At 39.0% G+C, this 24,390-nt stretch overlaps 1 protein-coding gene across 1 annotated transcript in view; it reads left to right on the top strand.

Moving 5' to 3' along the window:
- Positions 1-24,390, top strand: part of prdm6 (PR domain containing 6) — an 86,149-nt gene that overhangs the window by 48,060 nt on the left and 13,699 nt on the right. Inside the window, exons 5-6 of the mRNA XM_069169331.1 lie at positions 5,808-5,932; positions 14,137-14,521. Of these exons, the coding sequence (XP_069025432.1) occupies positions 5,808-5,932; positions 14,137-14,521 (510 nt within the window). The remainder of the gene's footprint in view (positions 1-5,807; positions 5,933-14,136; positions 14,522-24,390) is intronic.

Below are 24,390 nucleotides of genomic sequence, written 5' to 3'. Positions count from 1 at the left end.
AGTCTTGAAGATTATTCACCAAAGTAACTGCTTCTTCATCCAAAAAGGTGCATTGCCATTTGACACTTTTTATAGGTGCACTTAGGTTGCCGTCCAACCACCACAAAATCCCAACAGGTCGACATCTGATTCCGGAACTCTGACCTGGTAGAACGTTGAATCGGTGTCTGACATCATCGCTGTTTGTTTCTCACGAAACCTCAATGATGAGCGTTTTGGCTCAGTAACATCCTGAAAGGAGGCTTTGAGGTCTGAGAGCACATAACTGGTAGTCATCTTCTGTCTACCTGTTTAATCTCTGTGTGCTCAAAAAGATCGGTTTTCCTTTCATGTTCAGATTCTGTTGTAACAGACGACATCACATTACTCCAGTTCTGGCCTCTCTCCACTGGCTCCCAGTTGGTTTTAGAATTGATTTTAAGATTTTGTTGATCACTTTTAAGGCCCGCCTGGGTCTGGCTACATTATTGAAATGTTAGCCCCATATGAGCCAACTCGCAACCTTAGATCCTCTAGTGGGGCCCTTCTGGCTGTTCCAAAGTCGAGGCTTAAATCAAAGGGTGACTGTGCTTTTACCACTAGGGCCCCTCGACTTTGGAACGACCTACCTGAGGAGATAAGGCTTGCAGAATCATTGACTTCTTTTAAATCACTTCTTAAAACACATTTTTATAGAATTGCTTTTAAAAGATGTCGTCCTTTTATGTCCTTTTATGCAGTTCTTTTGTTCCCCTGTTTTTGTTTGTTTATTTTATTCAATTATTTATTTGTTTGTTTTCTATTCCACTTGCTCGTTTTGGTTATTTGTTTGGTTTTGTTGTATTCATTACCTTAATGGTATGGTCTTTTTTGCCTCCTGTTTTCTTAAATGTTTACCGGTATTGACGTTATGTATGACTATGCTTTGCTTCTCCGTAGAGCACTTTGTAAACTCTTTTAAAGGTGCTATATAAATAAAGTTGCTATTATTATTATTATTATTATTATTATTATTATTATTATTATTATTATTATTATTATAAGAACATGGCTGTACTTTGGGGGTCCATTAAAGCTTACATCTCTATAAACCTTCCATCCATGAGATCTCACTTTCACTGGCACAATTAACAGCATACAGTCTGTTTCTACCAGCACCTGCGATACTGGCTTCAATTAGAGTGCTGTCATCATTTATCAACAAAGATGTATTGTTATTATTATCATTATTGGCTTCTTTCTCCAGATAAAGACTGCCTGCTATTTGGTTAATAAGATACTTCCTTTTGCTCCACTTTTTTTCAATAGCTTGTTCAAAAGCTGTGATCTAAAGGCAAGTGGGACACCTTTGAATTCTGCAACATCTTTAACTGGTAGCTAGCTCAGCTGGTTGATTAACCAGCATTTCATTTTACAGTACTTGAAGAATGTGATATTGCTTCTGTCCCACTGTTGCCTGTCAGTATTGTCTTTGTGTCTTGGCCTCACTATTTGTGGCTTTGTCTATTGCTGTGACCGGGTTGGAACTTTACTTCCAGATACAGGCATGTTAGTGGGCAGATTATTTCATGTGCTTCTTTCAGTTTAAGAAATTACAGAATCTGAAACCTTTTTTTTTTTTTTTTTTTTTTTTACTGGTTTGATGTTACCAACTGCCATTTGTGATGCATTATCTTCAGGGTACACTTCATCATCTACTTCTTTATCATAGACACCACTTTCCTCCTCATCATCAAATATCGTTTGGAGAGAATCAGTGACAGAATGATGCACATATGGGCGAGTTTCTTACCCACTTTGCTATAGCCCAGGCTGTAACTCCGACAGAGCGGTGGGAGATGAAGTAGGCGATCTTGGATCGTTCTGTTGGGTATGGGGCCGCCTGCAGCTCGGATTGGAAGGTCTTACTAGACCAGGAAGGCTTTGCAGTCACCAGAGTATCGTTCAGGTCTGGTGAGGTGAGGCATGGCTGGTGACTGTGCAGGGGGAAGGAGGCACAGGTGGAGCAACAGGTGGAGGCTGAGGTGCCGAAAAGGCAAGAGGAAGTACATGAGAGTTAAGCAACCGAATTTGTTTAGGAAGACGACGGACCTGATTGTTGATGAATGCTTAAAAGCTGTCGTGTTGCACAAAAAGCTCCCTGATCACTTCATCGAAAAAGCCTCCTTCCTCGCTTCTTCATAGTAGCCTGGACTGGGTCTGAGTCAGCTGATTAACACGGGCACAAGAATGACATAACTCCAATCGACGATTCACAGATGACAAAAGTAAAAACAAAAAGTCCTTTACTGAAAATGTTCTAGAACAAAAATGCAGGCAAGGACGCAGAAGTGGCAAGTGGAAAAGTGGCAAGGCAAGATCAAAAACCAAGAAACAGGCAACGATCAAAAAAACAGGAAGGGTTACACAGAGCAGTGCGGAAACGCTAGGGAATCCACAGCTAGAACGATGACACAAAAGTACAACAAAGAACTGGTACAGAAGGACTGGAGCCTACAGACTACATACACATCAATCTGAATGGGGTATGCAGTCACACTGCCGAGAAGGCGCCCGAGGGCAGGAAGTAAAGACTTGTAAAATGAAAAGAAAGGTGAGCATCAAAATAAAACAGGAAATTGAATATTGGCTATGCAAAAAAAAAAATAACATGACCTCGTGGCAGAAGTCAGGACACTCCGTTCAGTTAGAAACAGGTCTTTGGGTCTCTTCTCCAGCCACAAATCCTCACTGGCTCAAATAAAAATTTAGGTCACTTGCTAGATTTTACAGCTCTGATTTACTTAAGGATGATCTAATCACCTGTTAAAGACTATGGACTTTATGACTCTTGTCAGCATGACGGATTTAGATAAACATGTTTATATGAATGTAGGCCTGTTATTACACCTCGTGAGATATTTGGGTTGTCTGATTTACAGTACAACCTCACACTGTTCATATGAGGCAGCATCTACGTTTCTATTCAAAAGCTGGTTAAAAAGTTATTTTTGCTTTATATGAAAACAGACAGGAGAAGAGAGATCAAACAACTGACGATAGTGTCCCGCTGCTCGGCCAGACGAACAGTTTTGAACTTCGCCCAGCTGCTGCTGTAAGGCAGCGGGGGCCTTTATTTTTCTTACCTGAGAGCCTGTTGGATTTGTTTGATTTATAACACAGCCCCGCCTGAACAGAGCAGCATGTGTGTATTAAACACATACATTTATTTTTTTAAATACATACAAACCACTGCATGTTTGCACGACCCTCTCTCTTTTTATCCTTTTTATCTAAGTCAGTGGGTGCGTTTGATTTATAGCCCAGTCCTGATCCGTCTCACGGTGTGGAAAGAATTAATAATACACATGTATTGTAAAACACTTCTAAAACTCCTCAGCAGTCTCAGTTCGGCTCGTCTGGCGGAACTAACGGCTCTCTGTACTCTTACTTACTCTTATTAACAGTAAAACGCACAATTTCCATTGTATGATTTTGTGCCAGTATCACGTTTTCTTACCAGGATTATTGTGGCTAATACTATCACTGAATAAATGGTGTTATCATTTTCACACTTTTCTGAAATAGTCCTCTTTGCACTGGAATATAAAATTATTTCACAATGTTTTTGCCTTGGATTTTAGGTACTTTAACTTTGGTAGACGCCGTAAAAGAATTAATACAGTACACACATAAAACACCATAAATGTGAGCATGTTTGTTGTCAAAGGACAGTTGAGTGAGATATCAGTAAAAAGTATTTGTTTTCTTGGGGCATGAACGGTCTGAGTCTTTTTTTTAAAAGGCCAAATCCAACTGTACATGTTGACTTAGCAAGCATAATAGTAAGTGGCCGTGGTACACTACTGCAGTACTAGTATGCAAACAAAAAAGAGAAAAAGACAGGTCTGGGTGTCTTCCTGTGCTCGGGTAATTTTAAGTTTTGTGGCAATGAATTACAATATTATAAAGTGTTGATACTGTCACCACTAGAACCATAGAACCTTACACATTATAGCAAGGAACCCAACAATTTAACAATTCCTACTTAAGCGACAGCTGTAAGAAAAAAAAAGAAGCTTTTTAACAGCAAAAACCAGGCTCAGAGGCTCTAAAATTTGACGGAATGATTGAAATCATGGTGAAATTTACCAAAAACTCCAATTCGAAGAAGCGGGAAGAGAGACAGAGTAAGAGTGAATTGAGAATGTGGTGTGTTGAGACATAAAGACAGTCTTCCCAATTGAATTTACGCTGAGTTTGATTTCAGCCTACCTCTTTAAATGTACTTTTTCTCTCTTTCAGTCTTTCTTGCCTTCAAATTCTCCCTCTCAGTATTTTAGTTTGGTGGTTCTTGATTTAATTAAATAAAGATCATGTTGCACAGTTGACATTCCACCTCTTTCTTCCTCTTCTTTGGCTTTACTTCTTGTTGTCGTTAATTATTCTGTCTATTTGTCTTTTTCTAATTTACTATTTATCCTCCTCAAATTCTCGTTTTCACGGTTGGTTTTCCCCTCTTGCCTTGTGAGTCACTGTGGCAGATGAAATACAAGTTGTCTAGATTGTGACTGATGAAACACCTACCCGCAGAACCAATTTAACTTAATTAACTCAAATTAATTACTTAATATCAATGAATTGTTTTTTCTTAATTTATGTTTCTTTCTTGATTGAGGAGGTTTGTATTTAATGTTGGACTCAGTATCTGAAAGGTTTCAAGCATTTTCTTTAACAGTCATATGGCTAAACCGGGCTTTTGGTGGAATAAAGGGGTGTTTAAGCAACGTCAGCTCAAACTTCATTTGTAGAACATTGCTCAAACTAAGAAAAGCCAATGTGTGCTTTGAATTATCTGGGCATTAAAAAGCGGTTTGGATTAAATATAATTACTTTTCATTTTAAGTGGTTGTCTCAAGCTGTAAAAAACAAAGTAGTTTTCTGGCTCAAAGGCATGTTGGCAGATAAACATGGGAGTCGTGTTGAACCTGTGACTTCTCAGTTTAAATGTGGTCTGTCTGACACCCTCCTGCCCCGGTGGGGAAAAACATGTGGGAAAGTGTTTTCTAATAGTCTTGGCTGGATTTGAAAAAATGTGGTTTTGAATGTGAAGTTTTCGCTCATGTTGTCAGAGTGATGTTTTTGGGTGGATGAGGTGTTGTTTTAGTGGCGGTGTGACCCTGGAACCGTCAGTTCACTGGCTCCCTGTGTGAACAACAGCATGCTCATTAGTTGGTCTAAAGACTTGAGAGACACCAGATATTTCCCATTAATCATTTGGGTTTGGTTAGATGTGAAATCAAGCTGTTATCAGATGGAAGGCATTTCCAAAATCAGACCTGTAGAAAGAGTCACCAACCACCTCAGGTTGTCACATTCAGGACTGTTAGTCAGCTTTTTGTTTTTTGAGGTAGAGATTTCAGATGGTCAGCTGCTTTGTTCAAAATTGTTATCCAAACACCCTCTTGTCAGATATCCTTGATTATTTTACTGACCACTGATCTTCCGTCCACTAACAGGTCAAAATATTATTTTATAGAAAAGAAAACGTAATATCCAAGATGCTGTGTTTGGTGCTGCTGTCACCATCTCCATATGATTAAATATATATATGATAGTAAAATCGTATGGCTGCTAGCAAAGAAATCATAATTTTATTTATTGATTTTCTCAGCATGACTTGAAGACCACATTGATCCAAATTACTGCTGAAATATCTTCAGGATATTCAGTTTGTTCCCCTCAGATATTCTCAGAATGCTCCACATTGATGTGATTTCATACAATAATAACTATTTTGTTTGGCACTTTTTTCGAATTGAATGGGTCTATGTTTTTTTTTTTTGCAGGTCCTGTATCTTCTACAGAGCATGTATGGATATCCCCAGAGGAACTGAGCTTCTGGTTTGGTACAACGACTCCTACACCTCCTTCTTCGGCATCCCGCTGCAGTGCATCGCTCAGGACGAAAACTGTAAGAAAACAATCCTGATCTTCTATTTCTGCCTTGTTGGCCTCCTGTGTTGGATGAACATCCTTTTTCATAATCAGCTTTGATTTTAGGGGGTGCCAATCAACAAGCTATACAAGATTTTCTCTTCTAAAACTGTGTTGGGTCACTGCTTTCACTCCCAGAACAGATGACTGCTGAAGTGTCCTTGATGAGAAAATTAAACATTCATAGAAGCTAAACAGAAAACCTGTTTAAAGTGACCGAAAAGTCATCCTGTACATAGAAGGTGATGAGTTCACTTCTGTCAGCCGTGTTTTGTAAATTAAAGACAGCGAACAGTGACACAGATGTAAATGTGACTCTGATATCTCGGCTGAACCTCTCTGCCCTCCAATCGGTCTGTCTGCAGTTACAAACAGACGTTTTCTTTGGACGTTGCTCAAATGTTATTACAGACAGCGTTAAAGCTGTTAGTCTAGAAAAAAAAAATCCTTTGGCCCACCACAAAAACAATGATGTGAATGAACTTTAAAACATTTTTTTTTTACTTTGTGTGTGATTTATTTGTCTGACCAACCCCAGCCAGTCAAAACAAGGCCGGGAGAAGTCTTTTATTTGCTCAAATGTGGGCACGTTGTGGCCGAGTGTCGACTCACCGCCACACTCTCCGGGTGTCTACCCTTCTGTCCTTCAGCAGAATAAAACTAAGGATGCTAAATCTCTCTCTTTCTTCCAGAATTATCCATCCCATACTGAAATATTTCTGCTAAGTTATGAAAACCTCACGACCTAATTTGATGATTTTAAACAAACGTATTTATTTTACAGTTACAGAAGTCTCCGGTCAAAATGGTTTAAACAATGACTGAAAGGTGTCATCTGAGTTTTACCTCGACTTGTAAAAGATTTCATAGCATGTTTTTAGTTTTTTTTGTAAATGTATTCTCAGTATTAATTTAGAATATTATTCAAATTTTAATACGTTTTGGTCAAAAATAGTAGTTGATTGACAAAACAGTCAAGTTTTATAACTTAAATAAATCTTCATGATTCCTTATCATCGTGACTCAGTTGCTCACCAATCAGACTTATATTTCTTTGTCTGTTTAAAAAAACAGTTTTAAAAGGTTTGTTAGCTCTGTGGTTATAAAGCCCCTCCCACAAAGCTGTCTTTCAAAAGTTTGTGACTTCAACTTGTTGAAAGATTTCTGACAAACCGCGATGTGGCAGTCTTTTCCGCAACACAATACTCCCATTTAAAAACTAGTTTGCTGTGTATTTACGGCTCGCTCTGTTAATCAGTTCACGTTATGTTTCTGTTCTTTCTCTGTCCGGTCCTCTTTCTTCATCCACGTCACTCTTCTCCTTTTCCTTTCCCTCCTCTGTCCATCCTCTTTTTCTCTGTCACTAATTTGTTTTTGCTTACATCTACTTTAGTTTTCTGCTCAGTCAGCCTCTTTATATGTTTTCCATTCAAACCTTTTTTCTGTTTTTTTTTTTTTCTTGGACAGTAACTTCCTGCAGGGAAAAACAAACTTTGACATTTTTATACAATTATGGAGCGTATTTTTTTGGGAGGGGGGTTAGGGGGAACAAAACATGAAGAAGGAGTTTTAATCTGTGGAATCTAAATTGAAATGAATTGAATTTGGAGCTTGTCTTTCACAGTCGCGGTGAAAATGAGATCGTGCTGGTTGCAAATTAGAGGCATTTGGCCACAAACTGGTTTGTATTAGAGATGGAACGACTTCTTTTACATGGCAGAGCACTGTGGCAGTCTCTGCACACACAGTCACGTCCTGCACACATTTGTATTACTTAGTTAGTTGTTAGATGCAAGTTGCATTATTGTAAATTTAAAGAGGGATGTTTCTGTTATTTAGATTACCCTCATTGATATAAATGTAGTTGACAACTGACAAATCTCTCTATCGTGTGGTAATATGTAGGCTAAGGAAATGTGGTGATCTCACAGTTTGACATGAGAGCACTTAAAGAATGAAACATGTCAACAAACAAAACCAAACAAAGTCCCATGCTTCAACTCACCAAAACTCAAAACAATAAAAATTACCAAAATATCCTCAGTTTTAGATGATTCAAATGAATGTGTTTGGTCCTCAAGAGTACAGATGTACAAAATCCATTCCTACACACAAACACACGGACATGCACACACACACACACACACACACACACACACACACACACACACACACACACACACTGGCAGTGAGCAAACAAATACTGGTGGATTTGCTTTTGTTCCACCCTTCAGTGAAAAAAGTTTGTTCACATACAAATGAAGTTAAATTAGATTACGCTTCTTTTGTACAAACTGAAAGATGGCAGCTCTGCTCCAAATTAAAGACATTTTTGCTACCAAGTGTGTTTAGGTTTTCCGTGGCATCCCTATCTGCTGATTGCCCACAGAGAACGAATGTGACATGAAAACTCTGCACTGGAGACAGCAGGACTGCGACTTCCAACGCTGACTGAGCACATTCAGAATTGTACAGCCGCCGTGCCATGTAGATGTGTGCATTTATCAGAATTATTTAGGTACTCTGTGTGTAATGTGTTAGCAGAAAAAAATGGAAACTTCTTAAATGCCACAGTGCATCTGTCAGTGAAGCTGGCAAATCCCACACCGGCTGTATAAAAAATGACAATTGAGTAATTATTGTACTAAAAATAAGTCATGGTTTAACTGTAGTTGGTCGGTGGTTGTGAGTCTTGGTTAGTAAAGGTAAGAAGTACTGGGAGTCTGATAGCTTATGGTACAAGAGACTGTGTGGGCTGAATGTTGTCCTGAGCTGCCTCGGCTCAGCATGAAGGTGAGAGATGTTTTTTTATGAAAGCCCCTCAGCTTTCCTCTCAATGCCTCCACGCTGTCCAGAGCTGGCCTTAGTTATCAGCTCACCAGATAACACTGGCAACTCGTCTGGTAGACCGTCCATATCGGCTTAGTGTCCACAGAATCATCAGAAGTTATGACATAAAATAAACACTTACATTAAAACTTTGCCTTCCATTCAATGACATGGATTTTGACTGGCCCACAATCTTTTTCTCCTGTTCAACAAGATTTTAGGTCAACAAAAGTGGAGTACAGGGACGGTTAAAGAATTGGAAATTCAGACACAGCATTGAGCAGAAAGTCACCTGTGTTTTGGAAGCGATCACAGGAAAACAGACTGGAAGTGTACCAATATGGTTTGTCTCATGATTTCAGGCGTATAATATAAGTAAAACGTGATGTTGTAATAACAGATGGGCAGATGAAATGAGAGCATATCTGTTCAGTCGACATGTGCATGACACAGACGACAGAAAAACGTGACCCGGGCGGTTTCTGTGAGGATACAGTAGAGGGGTTCATTAATGTAAGTAAACCGAAAATATACAAAGACGCACAACAACCACACACATTACATCAAACACACATTTCCCCCTATACATGTGCCTTTTGTACACGCATACCATCACTTATACACTCGGCCGCAGATGAACAGAAAGTCGAAGTGCCCGCCCCAACACACAATAAAGAAAAACAACACACACCCTCCAAACGCACACTATCAAAGCACATACAGCCCGTGGTTGTTTACTCATGCACGTTCCATTCAATCACGGCCTGTCGGCTTGACGCTCAGCAGCCCGGCCGCCGCCTAACAACAACAACATGTGCACCGACAGACAAGGAAAGATCTCCAAAAGACGTTCCTTTCTCTTCTCTTCTCTTCTCTTCTCTTCTCTTCTCTTCTCTTCTCTTCTCTTCTCTTCTCTTCTCTTCTCTTCTCTTCTCTTCTCTTCTCTTCTCTTCTCTTCTCTTCTCTTCTCTCCTCTCCTCTTCTCTTCTCTTCCCTTCATCCGCCGTCCCTTCTTCTTCTTCTTCTCCTCATCCTTCGCATTTCTTTTTCTTTCTTCAACCCCTTCTCCTTTTAATACTTAAGTAAGAAGCAGCAGTAATGTGCAGATTACTTGTGTTTTTTTAAAGAACATATGCTAAAAGAGGAAGAAGGGAGGAGAAGAAAGTAGGAAAGAACACAGGAGAGATGAAGGCGAGGAAAAGATGGAAGAAAGTTATAGACTGCACAAAAAGATAAAAGGGAAAAAGTAATGATGTCACACATTTGTTTGCATTGGAGGTGAATTGATTCGTGAAGAACTGTTTTATGGTTTTTATATTATGTCAGTTGGAGCTACGACCTTCCAAATAGTTGGTGCGAGATTGGATCAGCCGGAGGGACGTACTCAGCACTGCTGTGACTGGTTGTTTTACTGTCAATCACCTGGTTCCTAATCACGCCAGTCATGCCCCAACATACCTCTCTTTGAAGCTTCAAATCGACTTGATTATTAAACTATTTTTAAAATAACCACCGGCACACTGTTCAGGTTTGAACTTAGTGAGTGACGTCAAAATTACTTTTAGGGGGAAAAAAAGACGATGCTTTTTGAATGGGTGACTATAAAGGACAGACATTTTATGGAACCAGCATCTTAGCTTAGGAAAAAGTGCATGAGGAGAGGAGAAAGGAGAAAAGGGAGAATAGAGGAGGAAAGGGAAGGAGACGAGTCGACTCACAACGAAGTCTGAGGGACAGTTGAAGGAGAGCAGAGAACAGGAGAATATAGTTCAAGGGAACGTACATGAACAGGCCTAAACAAAATCTCTTGTTTGGTGGATGGACGTATTTCATCCCACTTACATGAATAATTAAAGAAAGATTTTTTTTTTTAACCCTGATTCCGTTTGTCATTTAAAATATATAAAATAGAGCTAACTTTTGTCTATTGAATTGGGTATAAATGAGGCAATTGGCACACATCATGACACAGTAGCCAATCTCAGCCATAAAATATAAAAGGCAACTTGGGTTGACTACAGAGGAATTGCAATTAAAATTTAAAGGACTTTTTACCCAGTCTTTTTGTTTCTTCATTTGTTTTAAGTTTTTGTTTGGCACTTCTTATGTCATTGAATCTCTTCCTAGGGGCTCTAATGATGCCAGGGGAAAAGGCATTTACAATATTAGTTATCTCTTTGCAAGCCAAATTAATATCATCAGCCCATGGAGGCCGACTCGAAGTACCATAAATTCGGTGATTATGAGCCTGAACCTCCTGGACAAGTATGTCATGTCCTGCATGAAGTTTTGGCCGATAGTGCCAGTCTGCTCCTTCTTCAGCAAAAAGGACCAAATGCGCCACAGCGGTTTTAAAGGGAATGAGAGAAGCTGATTTGATTGGTCGTGGTTAAAGTTGGCTGTGCCACACCTTCTAATTAGTATTTCCTGCTACTTTATGTGCCAGGGATAAACTTTTGTTTGTGTTCACCAAAGTACCAAAAAAGTTGACTACACCTACATGTGCTCCCAGTGCACAGAACTTAGACACGCATTTGTGCCGGCCTGCATTGCTGAAAATAGAGCCCCATAACATCATGGAACTTTCAATTTTCAAATGAATCTTATGGTTTTGGGAACACTGTAGTTAATGTTTTCCATTGTTCAGGTCCATTACACATTCCTCAAATAATTTGTGGATCAATTCTGTGTGTTCTGCGGAGCTGTTAGGTTATATTTTCGAATGTTGATGAATGTAATGTATGTAATGTCAAACTAGCAAAAAAGAAAAAGAGAATCATACAGTTGTTTTATGGTTCTCATAACAAAGAAGAGGAAGAGGAGGAGGAGTGTTAAAATGTGGCTGGAAACTGAGAGAACACCGCTTAGTGAGAAAGAAAAGAACAGACTCTGCAATGCTGTAAATTGCATCTGCATAATTTTCCCATTTTGATGATGCATTTCATACGTATCCCAAACCATATTGACTTGCATTTTTTGTATATGCGATGTTTGTAGCAAAATGAATTAAGTATGGGCGAGCAGCGCATAATACGGGCATCAATAGCGCAGTCAGGCGACTTACAAATGGTATAATTATCTCCTCATAAGGTTATTAGAGGATCAATGGAGCCTGGTGGTCTGATGGCAGAGGTGAGCAGATGAGGGAGGGATAACGGTTATGAAGAGCGGACTGCAGGGCTGCAGCACAACAAAGTTAGACAGAGGCTGTTTATTTACTTAAAGTAGAATAATGAAGAGAATAGGACATAAAGAAATACAGAAGACAAATGGTGAGATTAGTGCATGATGTATTCTTAATGATACAAGAAAAGGAGTATGGTCCCAAAGAGGTGGTGCAGTTCAGTAACTCTCCACACATCATCTTTACTAAATGTCAAACTTTGCGATTTTTAAAATGACCCTCTATGAGGATCTTCTAATTTGCTACCGTGGTTAACATATGGCTAACTTCAGGAAATTCAAAAAGGTTTGTTTCAAGTTGGGAAAGCTCACAATCCTTGTTTTAGCCAGCATTTCCTGCTAGGATACAAAACAAATTCTCTCTCCGATGTCGAAGTGCATGAAGATTGATTTCCTGCCCGTCCACAGGCCCAGTTTTTCCAAGCAAATTCGTTTTACAGAATTAAAGAGGAACCATCCACAGCGAGTTAAAGTAAGACAAGCCCTCTTAATGTAATTTCAAATATAATGAAGGGTTATGGATACCACACATACCACGCAACAGAACACAGCTGACTTCTGGGTCAAGTGAGGACAGCTGGCAGCAGCTGGTTTATCCAAAATCGAATTTACACACTTTTATATAATGTATTTTTTTTTCCTGTTAATGTCATTGTGCTTGACTGTTTTATTTGCCAGCAATACTTTATCCTAAATCTGTTCATCTTATGTATCTGGTCTATTTATCTGGTAGCTTCTGTGTCCAGATTGTTTGCTACAAATCTAAATTAAATGAATACAATTGTAAATTACAATTAAGCACTGCACAGAAAATTCACAAATACAATACACAATGGATGAATTCAAAATGATTTACACAGACTGTATATAAAATGTTCGTAGCTTCTGGGTGTGAAAAATGAGGGATATGCTGAAGTGCCTTAAGCTGCAATACCACCGAGTGCCACTTATTCTATTATTATTTTATTGCTTCCTGTATGCTGCTGTCACGAAAAAAAATTTCCCCTTGGGGATTAATAAAGTAGCTACCTACCTACCTACCTAGAGGTCAGCTCCAAAAAGCCTCCGGCTCCATAGACTCCCATTCAATTAGTCTCATTAAATTCTCAGTCAATAGAATGTCTCCAGCAGTTATGTCAGTGTTTTTAGCTTAAAGCCGCTTCTTCTTATTAGTTTTCTGGCAGTCCATCTGAAAATAATCTGTCATTAACAACAAAATAAGCTTCAAAAAGCTGTGTTTTCATGGGGGGTGACAGGCCTGGCGTGCAGTCAGGTTACACCTGTCGGTGGGTGGGACGTGGTATCGCCGGGTTTCAAATCGGATCAGTCAGATCCACCACTCGCTCCGTACACATCCGGTAACAATAATGTACTGATTGATTGATTTACCTTAAGAACAATAAAGTGCAGCTTCACCATGTTACAAACACTGGTCGCATCAGTCTTGGCAAGTGCTACACAAGCAGTGGTAATCAGTTGTGGTATTAATGTAGCTGTAATACTTCTAGTACTAGTAATCCTAACAGTAGGCTAATAGTAATCATGGTAGCAATGGTAACTGTCATTGTACTAATGATATTATTCCATGATGTTTGAGTTGCAGTACAAATAGAAATAGCACAGGTATTAATGTGGTGACACAAAATGTCAGTGTTACTATCAACACATCTTTTTGTGGTCTATTTCTGGTGCTTCACTCATGAAAAAATAAGCAAAACTATGATGCTGGGCAGCAGAGAGGCTGCTCTAGCCTATATAGATAAAAACCAAGAGACTGCAACTGCCACTCTCATTTCACCCAGTGTACCTGGCGCTACGACTAACCACTATAGACAAATAGCACTCTCCTGCTTTTTGTTGTTAACCATTCTCCATTACCACAATGATAAAATGAGTTGAGTTACAAGAAAGGTGTAAATGAAGATTCACCAGGAATTAAGAACAGGTATTTCCTAGCTGTAAGATGATGTGATTGATTGTTTGACTTACTGGCTTAAGGTTGAACTAGTCTGTCTTGGTTAGCATGCGAGTGGCTAGCCTTCATCATGGGTTTATCACAATCTATGTGAAGTATGAAAGCAGTAATATTTTTTCCCTGTCTGATGAAATTATTCTAAAACACCCAAAAACCTGCATAATCAAATGATTTCTGTATGTTTTTGTCTCCAGTAAACGTTCCAGCTACAGTGGTGGAGGCCATGACCAGACAGGAGTCCCTCCAATCCTTCAGCAAAAACGGCAAACCCTCCTCCTCCTCTTCATCATCTTCCTCCTCCACCCCCTCCACCACCCACATACGTTCCATGGTTTTCCCCCACACTCCCTGCCCTCGGAGTTTCTCCCTGCTGGATAAGGTTGGCGTTGGGGTTCAGTCGGACACCAGTTATGGCCAGTTAGGGTCAAAGAACCAACGAGTCCTCGCCAGTCCGACCTCGACCAGTCAGCTGAGCAGCGATTTCAGCGACTGGCACCTGTGGAAGTGTGGGCAGTGCTTCAAAACCTTCACCCAGAGAATCCTGCTGCAGATGCACGTCTGTCCGCAGAATCCCGACAGGTAGGACAGCATCTATGTTTAATGATTGGTCTCGAGTCCTCTTTAATGCAGAATAAACCTACTACCTAGACTATTGCAAACATGTGTTCTCTTAAGCGTGAGGTTGGCATTGATTGAAGAATCTTACAATCTCAAAATAGTATTGACACTTTTCTTTATAGCTCATAAAAGTTGTATACCAAGCAATTGTGTTGTAGCCATAATAGCTTAATATGACTGAATAATACAAAACGTTCAGACTCAGATTTACACAAGCTGTTTGAGAGCTTCGATGGACAAATTGAACTTTTGATATGAAGATTTTCACTGACAAGAAAGCATAAAGAAAAAAAAAATTAAACGTATCTAGGTTGTTTCCTGTAACTTCTGACGGCTCAAAAGAGAATAAAAAAAAAAACCGTTTTCCCTTCCCTTTTCCTTATGGGTGGGAAGCGTCAATACAATTTCTACAGCATCACTGTCTTTTGCAATATTGCTTGGAATACTTTGTACGGGTGAAACATTAAGAACATGACATGAATCGATTTTTCTCAAACCGTTGTTGCTGTTTTTCCAGACGAAGCCGGCAAATGGGACACTTTGGTAGTAATTAATGAATGAATGAATGTCCCATCATCTCACCATCTGCATGTGACAGAAAGTGGGAGTTTGTGGAGAGTGAAGAGAGTGTAAAAGTGTTTGAGTGTGTACAACATCTGCCAAGTTAATTATATACTGCATGGATGGAGGAAGAGGAGGTGTGCATGTTTGTGTGTGTGTTGAGGGGACGGAGGATGTATTGGAAATTTTTTGCTTAGCTTTATTTTTTGTGGGGATTGTCAGACCAGCGTATAAATCAGCGCTGTGCGTCAGTGAGAAATACCTCGCCTTACGGTGACGGGGCCAGGAAAACAGATGCCACTTATTCAATAAACTAATACTCATAGGGAAGAAAAATGTGGAGTGGATATGGAGGAGGGATTGAGGGTCGATGTGGAGCTGCCTGTCAATAGGAAGGTTTTATGGGACAGAGAAGCAGATAAAATTCAGCTGAACAAGCCAAACAGAACAGAGTCCAGGAGCTCCAAGGCCACACTGTACCTCACAGTCCTGTGGACTACAGTTAGACCAGGATGTCCATTGCCACCTTTAGAAAAAGTCAATGTTCTCACCCATGTTTTAACTTCCTTTCTTTTGTTTGTCACTCCCTATGCCCCCAACCACAGATGATTCATATGGCTTGTTGTTGAGCCGCCAATGTGATCGTCATGTTGTCAGAGCACCAGACTTATTTTTTCTGCTGCAGTAAGAAGAACCCCTCAGGGCAACAGAAAGAAAGTATATAATGTACAGTATTACAACCAGAGTGTTGTTTCAAAATGCTGCAAATTAAAAATGAATTATAACAGAATAGGCAAAAAGTTGGAAAACTGTAGGAGGAGGGCAGAGCTGAGCACCACAAATATTACTGTCTGAATTGGCTGGTCAGATAAATAAACATTTATAATCAATAAAAGTGGACGTAGGTTCCAGATCTGAAAAATTAGGCCGATGCAAAAGTGCCTTAAGCTGCGATACCACCGGGTGCCACTAGAAGTCGGCTCCAGAAAGCCTCCAGCTCCATAGACTCCCATTCAACCTCTCTCAAAAAATTATCAGTTATCTCAGTGTTATAAGCTAAAGTTGCTCCTTCTTAATAATTCCCTGGCAGTCCATCTGAAAATAACCCATCATGAATTCGAAAATAAGCTTCAAATGTCCTTGTTTTTGGCGGGGCTGTCTGTTTGATTAACAGGCCTGTGGTGCTTCTAAAATGCAGTTGCAGTTTAGCAACATTGTGAGCACGAGTGAATCCACAGACATGTTGTCCAACAATGGAAGACTTCCTTAGTCTCAGGCTGTTCGGGTTAAGAAGCCACAAATACAAGCTACACGACATTCTAACGAGTTTCTAACTTTCATATGGCTTCAGTAATCCAGAAATGTTTTTTTGGACACTTTGTAAGGGTTGTTACGCACAGATGTGTGAAAAATTAAAACAAGACATGAATGAGTGAGAGTAGACATGTTACAAACGATATGGGTTGCACACAGGGAAAAATGACTTTTGGAAAAGTTTGATCGGAATGAAAATGTTTTGATCAGGTGCTATGAGTCAATAATTGCACAGGAAGTTCCCGTTTCAGTGGTTCATCTCGAGCGGTTCTGGGGTCACCTTTAGTTGGCTGTTGTGGTCACTGAGAGGGTCCTTGAAGTCCTGGGTGGTTTTAGTGGTAATTAAGTAGGTCTAAGAAGTTCTCTAGGGGCTCTTTGCGGTACTTGAGGACGTTCCAGAGGTCCGTTAGTTGCTCATGTGGTCATCGATAATGTTCACGGTGGAACGGTTGGTAAATAGTGTTTGAGGTTGTTCTAGCAGTCACAGAAGCGGGTCTGCGAATCTTCTAGTTGGTTCTTGTGGTCATCGAGGAGGTTCTGAAGATGGTTCTAGCTGCCATTGAGCAGGTTCCAGCAACATATAGCTCAGTTAGGTCTTTAAAGTGAGTTTTTATTTTTTAAAGGGTTCTCGCAGTTCTTAAGAAGGTTTTAGGCTTCTTTTAGATGGTTGATGGTCAAGAGATTTTGGAGCAGTATGTTAGACACAACTGTCACAACACTGTTTCCCAAAATGTCGGAGAATAATGTTGTTGTTTTTTTTATCCCTCAGTAGACTTCACAGACTATGGCAACGAAACTAAAACTATTTTGGATTCTTGTGATTGAACACAACCTGACTTGTATTTTATGTTTTACTTCAGTCACCCTTCTGGTTATCATCTTTTCAGATGTCTCTGTGAATAAAAGCAGCTGGTTTGTCCACCATTCACTTCTCTCTTCTGGATTTTCCTAACAACTCTCTCCCCTTCTCTCTTTGCTCCTCCTCTTTCCCTTCATACATATTTATTGATGTTTACTTGATGGGAACATTTGGAACTGAAGACTGATGGCGCTTTATATCAGCCTAAAAAAAACAACCCACCACACACCTCCTCTCACCTCCATCTCTTTTAGGTTTTTTCTGCTGACTGTTTCTTTTTCTGAACTTTTTCTTCTGGTGTGTCATTTTTCCCTCTGTCATTTCAACAGAATCCATCATCAGAGGGGCAGTTTGTTTATGTCAATGAGGCCTTGGAAGCGCTTTTGATTCAGTTTTAAACTGGTGTCGGGATGCAGCATACTGTTTAAGTTTCGTGATAGCGATGAGTGATGAATCAGGAAAAAAATCTGAACATAAATGGCCTGTGTTTCCACTTAAGAGGTTTGACATATTACAAAAGCAATGCAGTATAAACCACAGCAATGAATTGAATTAATAACCACTGCTTTTATGATTGATGTGTTTATTGCGCTAGTGTTTAAAAGAGTCATTAGTGCTTTTAGAGTAAATGGGGTATTTTTGCTTCGCACTTTGATCTCCAGTGTTCACAATTCAGGTCTTATTTCTGATGGCTGATGTTGTTTAGGAATAAGGCATGTATCTGTATATGGATATAATCACGCTTGTATATCGGAGAACAGAACGTTTAGAGCTGATTGAAAGTGTGTATCATCACAGAGCCCGACTGAGGAATTAAATGCTCATTTCTGTCATTTGTTGTTTGGCATCTAGCAGATGGTTGTTCAGTTTTGCCAGCGATACAGTTAAGTATTTAACATTCTTTATTAGTCATGTTAGCACTGTAATAATATGCTCGTGGGTAATGGGGCATGTTCACATGTTTTACTCTCAATGGAAAAACTGAAAAATCCTGAGCTTACTAACAATGCATGTTTTCCTATACTTTGATACGTTTCTTTCATAGAGACTATATACTCTCACTTCATGGTTTAAGGTTTGAATAGTAAAAAGCAGCACTTGGGCATGAATTCTGGTTCACATTATGTCGATTTAATGAATACCACGATAATGTAGAATTGCATCCAAAGAACGCGTGCAATGCAACAGTTACAAAATAATAATGGTGTCTGTTATTAATTACTACTAATTATTACTACTTAAATAGAAGTAAATATTCTTCAAAAAGGCACCTATTTTACATGTAGCATCGGGGGGGGGGGGCACAAAGAAGCAAGACACAAATATGACTGAACTTGTTGGGGTAAAACGAGGTGATTAAACGTTATATATATCATAAAAAACAAAACACAAATGCATCCTTTACCTCCTTAATCTCATAGAAATGAAAACATGAGGGTATGGGTTCCTACACAACATCAGCAGTAATGAATACATTTAGACATTCTCTTTGCTGATAAGGATGTTTTTGTAAGTGTATTAAATAAATAAAAAAAGTCACAATTGAACATATGAGAACAGGTAAAACAACTACAACCGCTTAAATAAGCATGCCGAGTCAGGAGGTGGTGATAAAGTCTACAACTCTACATGCATACATCGAGCATGCATAATGATTTCATCCTCCTATAGTGGTAGAAACAATAACAGTAGTAGTGAATTATTTCTTCATTAAGTTGTAAATTTGCAATTGCTGAGCTAACTAAACTTGAAGAAACTGGCATATATCTGCCAGTGTTGTTGTTGTTGTTTGAGCTAAATGCTCATAACCAGAGTTTCGAAAAATCTGAACTTTTGAAGAAAGAATCTTAGTTTTGGTAACCTGAGATGTGCTTTGTGTTTGTGTTTGGGGGCATAATGTAGTGGGAAAATGTTGGTTTTGTAAAATACCTACATGAGCGTGGACAAGGCCTTCGTCTTTCTCTTTGTATTTTTCAGCTAGACTTTTCTGACAATCTAAATCACACACACAGATGCAGTCCCTAATTACTTTTAAACACTGAACCATAATGCATCACTAGCTACATTTGTGTGGTAAAATATTGTTAACTGAAGCAGATTTACCTCAGTCTGACATTTATCGTTGGATCTTCGTCAACAATTATCAGTTTTTCACCAAAATGAGCTCGTAATGACGACTGCTGAGTCCAGTTAGTCAAAAAAATTGTCAAACTCTATTCATAAATGCTATTCATTCATACACTGTTTGGTTTGTAGTCACATTGCTATCACAAAAGACTTGTGGTATATCAATTAAAAAGTGTTTTTTCAGAGAAGGGCATTAACTCACTTTTTGGCCTCAGTTTAAACACTAACAGATTGGATCAACTCAAAATTTTTGAAAACGGAGTGATGGAGCCTGAATTACTTAAGGATCTCATGTACTACTCTTTCTCAAGGACAAATTAAATGATTTTAGTTCAGTTTTCTGAGCCGGGCTAAATGTTTAGCTCAGTGGGAGTTTTGAGGTGAGAGGAGCATTATGGGTAATCAACAGCATCAATACCTTTTGACTGTAGTGTGCCCTGTTAGAGTTGAATCAAATAGAAAACCTTCTCCAGGACAGTAACTGTAACTGTATCTGACAGCAGACATTAAAAAATGAGTCGTTGCTCTTGCTGCAGAATATGATGCTCATAAATGTTTTATAGAAATCAAAGTATTTATGATTTATGGGGGTTAAAATGCAACATGCGGCCTTCTCTTGTGTTTTTGGTGAAGACTCACTTCCTGCTGTGTGAGCTGAGAGAAATTCAAAAAGCACAATGAATTCAAAATGTTTACGTGTCAGACTAAAACAAGACTGTTTGTCTGTGTTGCTAAACAGTGGACATTTAGGAGATTTATCACCCAGCAGTGAAGACATTTTTGCATTTAATAGTAACACAGATGTGTGCTGTCCCTGCTGGACACACAGATGTGTTAAAACATGGCTTTTTTTTTTTTTTCTTTTTTCAGTGTGTAGCCGTAGGATAATGATCCATCGCCGTGATGGACGGGCTTGTAGAAATTTCTTCCTAGCCTATTTTTATCTGTCATGTTGCCATTATAATAAAAAACCTACTTTGTGTGGCATCTGTGCGTGAGTGGATTTTAACATATTTAATGCCAGTGATGATGTGCGGATGTAAAGTGGAGTATAATTTTGGATGAATATTTTAATGAATTGAGTTTAAATGTTTTTCCCAGTTTTAAAAATGCAAATTTTCAAAAGTGCATGTGCAACAACTACTGGCTATCAGATGTCATCATTTGCATGTCCATAATCGCCGGTATTTATTATTATTTTTCTACTGCAGTTTGGTCAAATACACTTTGCACCCTGAAAGATTTTTTTTTAGCAATCTTGGCGCGTCATCATTTCTACATCTTCTGAAAAACAAAAGCAGGACTGAAGCAAGAAGCAGTTTTATTGTATAAACTGAGAGCACAGTGTGAATGCTGGATTAAACAAGAACAAATCATTATAATTGGTAGAAGTATCTTTCATGCACTGGAAAATATCAAAAGATGAAATCATTTGTCTTGTGTTTTTCCTTTTTAACTACATTACCCATAATACACAGCCCCACGAAAAAAAATAAAACAAGGCTCAACCTGTAATGACATGATATTGGCTTTTTGCTTTGTTTTGTTTTTTCCAGGCTCATTTGATGAGCAAAGCTCGTTGATGAGCGGACATTATTATGGGCTTTCTGCTTTAATAGGTCAGTCAATACCATACAAAAGAAAGAAAGACAGACGTAGAAAGAAACACAAAGAGAGACGGATGTTGGTGGAAAACAGTAGATGAAGGAAAAACTCGTTTAAATTTTTTTTTGCTTGGATGTGTGCATGTCCGCTCACATACATACAGTTTATTTGTGTGACTGTGTATGTGTGTGTGTGTGTGTGTGTGTGTGTGTGTGTGTGTGTGTGTGTGTGTGTGTGTGTGTGTGTGTGTGTGTGTGTGTGTGAGAGAGAGAGAGAGCCATTGATTGTGTATTGACGAAGCGGGAGCAGTGATTTATAGCTGCTGGTCTCGGAGGAATGATGTCTTCATATGAGGCAAACGGAGGAGACATCCTCACAGCGCAGATATAACTTCATATGGATTAGACCGCATCCATACGGGTCAATCGACACACTTCACTCTGCGCACGCACACGCACACGCACACACGCACGCACGCTCGCACGCACGCATGCACGCACGCACGCACTCACACACACACACACACACACACACACACACACACACACACACACACACACACAAATCTAGAAATGTGAAAATGTGTTGGTTCTTCTTCACTTAATGATAACCTACATTTTCCAGAATCTCCATTTTCCAGTCGTTACAGAGCCAAACAGCTTGTAACAACAGCAGTTTGGAGTCTTAATAGAAAACATTTGTACACATCAAGAAATGATATTTATTTCTTACTTTTACACATTATATTGACATTTAGGGTTTTCATTTCACTTAACATGCAATGTTGTGGTTTTGCAAGTTTTTGGATAACTTATAAATTATATGAGGCCCATATCGTACTTCTCAGCAATAAATAATGACTTTGGTATGTTAGCTTTGTTGATTAGAAAAACAGTTTTATCCTTTTCTAGAAATGCAGGTCAATGTCTTGAAACAAGGCAAAGTGAGTTAGATCACAGTATTAAAAAGGTAATCTGATTCTAAAAAAGTTCATCTGTCAAGCAAATTTTTTTTGTAGCTAGTTTTTTTTGTTAAATGTAAATAATGAATTGAATTTTAAAACAGTCTCTGTGTCAGCCTTTGTTTTGATTAAAGGAATACAGTCACTTTTGTATAATAAAAAAAAGACAAAATCAAATTACAAAATAATTGTTAAAATATATATTTTTAATAGTGTCAGCAAATGCTACAAGGTTTTATTTGTAGTTTAGATTACTACACAATACTATTAACAAAACTTGATTTAGTTTGTAATCTAAGCTCATGATATAGTTTAAAGGATGTGATGATGCTCCAAACTTCAGTTATAATGTTGCACTGAGCTTCACTTATGGAGGCCTTTCCTTTGAAGTAAGAAGGAAAAGTTGCTGCACACAGTCCTTTGTTTTATAATAGTGTGTGCAGGAGATGGTGGGCACACTAAGTCCATTTAGCTCTCTGTTTGCTTTGGAGTTCAGAAGTCAGTAAGTTGTTTTCGTCGTCATTTGGAGTTTCCACTTTGCCACACATGGTCGACTAAATGACGCATTAACATTTTCACTTTTTATTTTTTCTGGGATGTTAATGGTTTTTCCAACAGTCTGCGGGCAGCATGTTAAAACCCTGCAACAACTCCACCCCCCAACCCCTCCTTGCTTTCCCCCTACTCCTGGCTACCTTGTTGACCTCTGACCTCTCTGCGATGACATAAAAACATGTACATGGGCCAAGATATTTCATTCCCATGTAAGTCTGTGTCGTGCAGCGGCAGTTTGGGTCTCGCACATATTCGTCCTCTTTCGTCAGCTTGTACATTAAAGGTGCGGACACCCCGACATGTTGACGCTGACTCTGTTGTTTTAACCGGGTGTTGTGTTGAAAGGCGACGCGAGGTTTATTGTCCTGAACAGCATTTCACAGACATGTTGAAAATGACTAATTTTATAGATCTGACACACACTAACACACACACACACACACACACACACACACACACACACACACACACACACACACACACACACACACACACAGGCGAAGCTCAGTGTGAACAACATGGCAGCCAGTTCTACTCTCATCGCCCGTCCAAACACAAAATTATTAGCTTGACTGTGAACCCAAACGACGAGTCTCTTCTGTGTTTTTGTAGCTTGTCTTAGTGTTGACTCTGAACATATCTGACCGTCTGTGCTGTCAACACGCTGTAACAGTCCGACCGAATAACAGCCACCGAGAGAGATAGATGTTGCTCAGGGGGCTGCACAGAGCATAAGTGAAAGGGTGAAATAATCAGATGATAAATCTATATTACTCAGCAGATTATTCAATTTGTATATTTGACCGACTATGAAATAAGTCATTTTCAAGCAAAAATGCAAAATATTTTCTTTTGCAGCAACTTTAGTGTTCCGTTCTTCTGTTGATATCATTGACATTTTTTTTTTTTTTTTTTTTTTTTTTAAATGGACATTTGAAGATGGCACTTATTGCTCTGTGCAATTAGACAATGCTCATTAATTAAAAGGCACTGAAAATATTCACCAAATATTGCTCACATCTTAAACTTCTAACTTATTTTTTGCTGCATTTTGGGTGCTTTAGGACAAATCTGTGCAAAACCACAAGTCCAACTGGGCATTCAGACCAAAAAGAGAACTGTATTTGAGGATGACTGAGTTGGTTTACATGTGATGGTTTTGGGTAACTTTTTGTTTGAGATTCATAATTCATGAGTTTGACTTTTTCTTTTTTACTACTTTGAGATGTAATTTTACCAGAAAAATATGCCAACATTCTTTTGGTACTTCGATGGCAACAAGGTAAACTGTTGAATTACGCTGCTTAAATTAAATAAAACATTAACAATTGTTTATGTTCGAGCAGTTCAATTCAACACAGTTTAGTTCCGTTGAGTTTAATTCTATTTAAATACTTCCAACTGATAATTCACATTGTCTTTACAGTCCAGAAAACTGAACGCCCTTCAGCGCCAGTCTCGCTCAGTTTCGGACTCACATTTTTCCGAGTCATCATGTCACAAACCCACATTTTTTTTAAATTTTTGAGCCACTCAAATTAATTTCACCAAAACTAATATGATAATACACAAGGCCCTTTATGCACTGTGAAGAACAGGAAATAAACAAAAGTGCGACAGAGTGCGACTACAGGCTGAAAAGCCAACGACGTATTATCTTGAACTGAATAAAAAAGGGAGACTCACGGGGAAATGTGACTTAATAATGGTGATGCTCATTAAGTTTGAACTTAACTGAGAGATCAGGGGGATCCATGATTAACAGCATGTAGATTGACCCAGAACCTCTTTGGCCATGTCAGGAAAGATAAGGTTCTCCTGCAGAGCTTTTTGGACTTTGTTCTTTGA

The sequence above is a fragment of the Embiotoca jacksoni genome, unplaced genomic scaffold (genome assembly GCF_022577435.1).
Source record: "Embiotoca jacksoni isolate LCO1_2020_lvr unplaced genomic scaffold, fEmbJac1.0.p SCAF_44, whole genome shotgun sequence".
Taxonomy (NCBI): domain Eukaryota; kingdom Metazoa; phylum Chordata; class Actinopteri; family Embiotocidae; genus Embiotoca; species Embiotoca jacksoni.
The sequence above is the reverse complement of the archived record's forward strand: the minus strand, read 5'-3'. Positions and strand labels throughout refer to the sequence as shown.